At 37.3% G+C, this 6,432-nt stretch overlaps 1 protein-coding gene across 2 annotated transcripts in view; it reads left to right on the plus strand.

The window, feature by feature from the left end:
* The window catches only part of kmt2a (lysine (K)-specific methyltransferase 2A), a 45,313-nt gene extending 38,881 nt beyond the window's left edge, over window positions 1-6,432 (plus strand). For both annotated transcript variants that reach the window (XM_059330724.1, XM_059330725.1), the window contains exons 29-34: window positions 381-455; window positions 1,088-1,262; window positions 2,145-2,252; window positions 2,464-2,544; window positions 3,084-3,213; window positions 4,185-6,432. In XM_059330724.1, coding sequence (XP_059186707.1) covers window positions 381-455; window positions 1,088-1,262; window positions 2,145-2,252; window positions 2,464-2,544; window positions 3,084-3,213; window positions 4,185-4,460 — 845 coding nt within the window. In that variant the 3' untranslated portion in view covers window positions 4,461-6,432. The remainder of the gene's footprint in view (window positions 1-380; window positions 456-1,087; window positions 1,263-2,144; window positions 2,253-2,463; window positions 2,545-3,083; window positions 3,214-4,184) is intronic.

A 6,432-nucleotide genomic window follows, 5' to 3' on the forward strand; every position in this document is an offset into this window, starting at 1 on the left:
TGAATGAACACATATGGAATTATGTACTTAACAAAAAAAGTGTGAAATAACTGAAAACATGTCTTTTATTTTAGATTCCTCAAAGTAACCACCCTTTGCTTACTAGAATATAAGACATGTTTTCAGTGATTTCACACTTTTTTGTTAAGTACATAATTCCATGTGTTCATTAATAGTTTTGATGAATTTACAATGTCATAGTAATGAAAATAAAGGAAACGCATTGAATGAGAAGGTGTGTCCAAACTTTTGGCCTGTACTGTACCTTTGGCAAAAAGTATGATCTGTGTTTTTAAAGTTTATGTTGCTATAATGAGCAGTTTGTTGCACATAATATAGTGCACAGGGCTGTCTTGTCCTAACTGTCTATCCCTTTACAGAGGCTTGGAAATCCCTGACCGATAAGGTGCAGGAAGCTCGCTCTAATGCACGACTCAAAGAGCTCTCTTTTGAAGGTGAGGCATCACTCTGACCACATCAAAAAACAAAGAAGAATAGATATGTAGTGGTTATACACTACTGGTCAAAAGTTTTAGAACACACCAACTTTTCCAGAATTTAATTGAAAATGATGCAGTTTAATGTCTCAGTGTACTCTGAAATTAATGCACATTTGCAACATTTAAAATTCTTTATTGAGCATGATAATGTTTTGGAAGTAAAAAAAAGATTCAAAATTACATTTTATGTTGGACTAAAGGACTAAAAAAAGACACAAAATGACAAAAAAAAGACAGCAAAAGACACAAAATGACTTATAAAGACATGAAAATAATTCAAAAATGGACAAAATAGCCAAAGACTCCATAGAGTTAAGTTGTTAACCCATTTCTTGTTCCCTGAAAAAGGCCTACCGTACTTGTATAATTCTGAAATGTACATTATTTTTCAGTTTTGGTTAACCTTACCTTTTTTTATTTACCTCTGGCAGTTCACCACTTACCTTTGTACCCTTTCAAGCTGTTCATTTGACTTGAACTGCTTGAATTTCAATAAAAAACTGGAAAAATTGGGGTGTTCTAAAACTTTTGACCGGTAGTGTATGTGCAAACGATTCATTGTGGACATGTTTCTGTGCTCCTCCCAGGTGTGAATGGATTGAGGATGCTGGGAGTCGTCCATGAGGCAGTGGTCTTCCTGCTCGAGCAGCTTTACGGCTCCAGACACTGTCGGAGCTACCGTTTCCGCTTCCACAAACCAGAGGAAACCGATGAACCTCCCATCAACCCCCACGGGTCAGCTCGTGCAGAGATCCACCACAGGTTAGACTGGGACCCACACATACACACATGTCTATAGGGGGGTTTGGTTGTGCTGTGTGTACCAAGACTGTTCTTCCATCGCAGGGCCTGGATGCAGGGAGAGCAGGCTGTTCTGCCAGAGCAAACAGAAACATGATTAATAATATATACGGTGCACAAGTTGGTAAACAATCCTGGAGATATGAGCAACCCCCAAAGACATCTTTGGATAATGGGGACTCTCTAAAAACTTTTGTAGCCACCCGTGGTTTTGCAGGGTGTAGCCGTGCACAGTCTGTTTGATGTGTGAACACAAAAAGAATATATTATTCATGTTCCCCATAATTTGTTTATTTGTTTGAGCCTTTAAGCCTGTTTGGTCTGGGCATCTGCTGATGCAAGATACTACATTAATATCAGAATAGAGACCTTTTCATCTGAGTAGATATTTGTTGATGGACATAATTTAGTCCATCTAAACGTCAATATATTTTAGCCCCATTTAGTTGAACATGTTCTCCAATATAAAGTTGCAATGTTGATTTGAAAGTCTGCAGTTGCAGCTGTGCAGCAGTACAAGCAGCAAAACTATGTGTATCTTAGTTATTTGATGATCACAAAAAAATGTTTAACTATCCGTCTCCTGAATGGTTAGTGTTGATGTTAAGGCAAAAGCTAGCTTGTCCAAAAGGTGACAACATGACCCACTTTGAGCCGCATATCAGCTACACAACACGCAGGATGTTTTTAGAGAATCCCTTTTATTGGGATTAACCAACAGCCTTCTTTTTTTGCTTTAATACTAGAAAAGGGCTTTTAATCACTCTTTAAACCATAACTGTTCTGGATCTTGTGTGTATTTGTGTCTTTAACTGCTGTTTGTCCCGTCTGTTTGCCCTCCAGGAGGTCTGTTTTTGACATGTTCAATTTCTTGGCATCAAAACACCGCCAGCCTCCCGAGTACAGGCCGCAAGAAGACGACGATGATGAAGGACAGCTCAGGACTGCCAGGTCAGTGTCTGCACCCACAACATCTTTTATCACAGTAAACACAATCTGTCTCTGCGCTGCAAAACGTGAATTTCCCCCCGAGGAGCAATAAAGGAGCGTCATCTGTTAAGTTATCTCATGTGATTTTTATTATCTGAAATTGAGATGGTTAACAGAAGGGAAATATTTTGTGAAGATGGTTTAACATTTCTTTCTCATGCTGTTGTTGCAGACGGGCCTCCATGGAGCTCCCACTGGGTTTGAGATTCAAACAGCTCAAGGCCACCTCCAAGGAAACTGTTGGAGTCTACAGGTCAGATCAGTGGGACTCAAACTGTTAAATGATTCATTTAGGTTGATTTAAAGTTGCACAAGATGGAGATGATCTTTAATGTCCCTTAATAACGTCTGTTGACTGTTGTAGTAAGTAAGTAAGTAAGTAAGTAAGTAAGTAAGTAAGTAAGTAAGTAAGTAAGTAAGTAAGTAAGTAAGTAAGTAAGTAAGTAAGTAAGTAAGTAAGTAAGTAAGTAAGTAAGTAAGTAAGTAAGTAAGTAAGTAAGTAAGTAAGTAAGTAAGTAAGTAAGTAAGTAAGTAAGTAAGTAAGTAAGTAAGTAACTAACTTACTTAATAACGTCTGTTGACTATTGTAGTTGTCTGGGATCAAGTTCAGTCAGAATCAAGCTTCACTTTCAGTCATTTTCAGCATTTTAATTGTACAATTTCAGCTGAAAAACTTAAAAGAGCTCATTAAAACTTCAAGGTATAAAAAAAGACAGCTGACCAAAAGAAAAGAGTTTTAAACCAACATCTATACACACAGGCTAAAAAACATTTTTCTGGTTCCTTCTGCAGGTCTCCCATTCATGGCCGAGGTTTGTTCTGCAAGAAAACCATCGATGCGGGGGAGATGGTCATCGAATACTCTGGAAATGTCATCCGGTCCGTGCTCACTGACAAACGGGAGAAATATTACGATGGAAAGGTGAGTTTAAGATCTAGTTAAGATCTGGTTTGATTAACTTGAGTCAAAAAGTAATAGCAGCTCTTTTTTATTTCCTGGTCGACCATCAGAGAAGCAAACATCAAATCAAAATCCTTATGAGTCTAAGTTTTTAGAAATAAAATTAAATATATAAAATATAATGATAACAAACAAGAAAACAAATTATAAGGCATAAATTTAAATAATCAAAATAAACAAAATGATGAATAACAATAAATGGTCTTTAGTTTAAATTAAAGGTTTGTAAATTCAAAATTTCGATTAACTCCTAAGGAGGTTTTTGCAGATCTTATGCTCATATTTTTCAGGGATTCATAATGTAGGCAAAATTCAGTATGAAAAGCATTAAAAAATGGGTAGGGTTCATAAATTTGGCTTTGTGTTGTGTGTTCTATTTTGTTTATTATGAGAATTGTGTTAATTGTGATTTTCTCTTTTACCAGTAAGGAGACATGTCAGTAACGCTTTATAATAAGGTCCTTAATAACATTAATTAACAAGTAATAAGGCATTGTTCTCGCTTTAGATCCGGTAGTTGCAAAAAGCATAGTTAACTTATAGTTCACTTATAATAGATGAGCAATAAAGTATATTTTAATATCAATAAGCAAACAAAATAAGATTAATAAAGGCATGGCAAAGACATAATGGGTGGGTCATGGGTGTTTGTAATGCCATTATTAACACTTATATAAGCTTATAAACACACAATAATGTTAATAAGCATCTTGTAAGGACTTACAAGGGCCTTATTACTTGTTAATTAATGGTTATTACAAGGACCTTAATATAAAGCGTTACCGACATGTCTATTATTTACACTTAATTTATCACTTAAATAAAAAAGTGCTTAGAAAATAAACATGATTAGAAACTATTCTTTTTAGACTCACTTCATTATTAGAGAAATAAAAACATGCATAAAACCTCTGTGTTTTCTTTGCTCAAAGGGGATTGGCTGCTACATGTTTCGCATTGATGACTACGAGGTGGTCGACGCCACCGTGCATGGCAACGCCGCCCGCTTCATCAACCACTCCTGCGAGCCAAACTGCTACTCCCGGGTCATCACCGTGGACGGCCAGAAGCACATCGTCATCTTCGCCTCTCGCCGCATCTTCTGCGGGGAGGAGCTCACCTACGACTACAAGTTCCCCATCGAGGACGCCAGCAACAAGCTGCCCTGCAACTGCGGCGCCAAGAAGTGTCGCAAGAACCTCAACTGACACCTAAACAATTTAACGAGTACTGCGAGTTTGTCGAGCAGCAGCGCCACAACGTTCTGAGGTCCCGTGGCGCTGACTTTATGCTGACTTCCTGGGTCCGGTCCACGTAGGACCGCTGCCGCCAGAACACCAGCTCTGTCAGTGTTTCTGCTGCTGGCGTTGGCAGAAGGCAGCAGAGGCAGCGGCCGTGGGTCAGACCTTACATACAGGAAAGGCCATTTTGGAGGAGGGGCCACTTGTAGAAATTCCAACATATTGTGCCTCCTTTTGTCTCATTCACATTTGGCACGGGAAGTTTCACCTCCAGAGGTGAGTTACGAAACGGTTTGAGCCTTCACATTATTGCAACATTAACTTTGATTTACATTTGGATGATTAAAGTTATCCCTTCATATGTTTTTTTTCTTACATTGGCCCATCCTCCTTAATTTTCTAAAATATGTTATGGTCCAATAATGCTGAGATGTGAACATAGAAGAAAAAAAAATTCAAAGAACTTGGTTCCATTTTACACCAAAGTGCAATTTGTTGAAGGGACTTGGAATAGTAATTTTACTAGAAAGAAAAAAAATTAGAAACTTGTTAGATCTTTTTTTTTTTTTTTTTTTTTTTTAAATCTCAGTGTCAGCTGTTATTGATGCACATCTCGCTGTCTGAATGTGCCCTGATGCCTTCAGAGCCGTTGTGATTTACTGGAACCTTCCCCTGACTGGGCTTTTTTTTTAAAAAGCTTGTAGGTGTGTACATTTAACACTGTAAATAGGAGCTGCTTGTGTCAAAGCAGCCTGATAAGAGCTGTACAGGTGGAAACACTAGGGGGAGCAGTGGCCACAGAAAAGAAGAGAGAAAAAAGAGACAAAAGGGGGATAGAAATGTAGATTTGTTAAAAAAAAAAAAGAAAAAAGAAAAAGGTTATTTTTGGCCGTTGGTGTAAAGGGTGATATCTGAAGTCGATACCATCCATTGTACTTAAACTGACTTTTTTAGTCTGACAGCTTGGTAGCTATGTAGACATGTTATTGATGGGATTAAGCCTCTGGCCTGACAGAGCGAGGCAGCTAGAGATTCTGGTGGACTGACAGCCAAGGGACTGGAGAACCCTACTGATGTGCTTTAGTAGATGTATTTATAATTGAATTTTTTTTATTTTCTTATTTTTTTTAGCTGCGATCCAGAAACAGCCATGGATCTTACAGAAACATACAGACACGTGCATGCTGTTGTTGTTATCAACATTGTTTTTGGTAATTATATAAGCTTGGACTTTTGAATTCCAAATTACAGCAGCAGAGAGAACCAAACATCACGCCCTTGAATTGAATATTTCACACAGCTTGTTTTCTTCTTGGCCTGTTGTGATAACCATTACTATGGAAAATGTTTTTTTATTTGTATTAAGTCTTTTAAAGTCTTGTCTGTTATCTTGTCTTTTTATTATGGACAGGTAAATATCATGCTTGCTTTTAAAAAAAAATGTAAATAATGTATATTTTTCTACAAAAAGACTTAAAAAGCACTCACTAGTGAATAGCACTTAATGATGGTATTTATATTTTTAAAAAATCGTATTTATTTTATTGCCATTTTTGTAGGAAATAGAGGTTTACAAACACTAATGCTTGGTCTCTATGTTTTGTATTCCGCTGCCTTTTCAAAGTTGTTTTTTGTTGTAATTTTTTATTTTATTTTAATTTGTAGCCTGAATGTTTTCTTTGATTCCAAAGACTGACACTGGTCTGTGGCTTGGTCCCGTTGAGTTCAGTCCACCAGTAGCTCTTTTATCTATCCCGGGCCGTTTGGTCAGAGCTGACGTCTTTTTTTTTTTTTTTTTTTTTTTTTTTTCATTGATCCAGTTCAAGCTGGCAGTATGGCAGTCATGTGAACTATTATTATGCACTTGCGAGAGTTCAGATTGTTGATCCATAGCAGATATCTCCTCTCTCTAGCCTTATTGTCTCCACACCACATTACA

This window comes from Centropristis striata, chromosome 4 (genome assembly GCF_030273125.1).
Source record: "Centropristis striata isolate RG_2023a ecotype Rhode Island chromosome 4, C.striata_1.0, whole genome shotgun sequence".
Lineage (NCBI taxonomy): Eukaryota > Metazoa > Chordata > Actinopteri > Perciformes > Serranidae > Centropristis > Centropristis striata.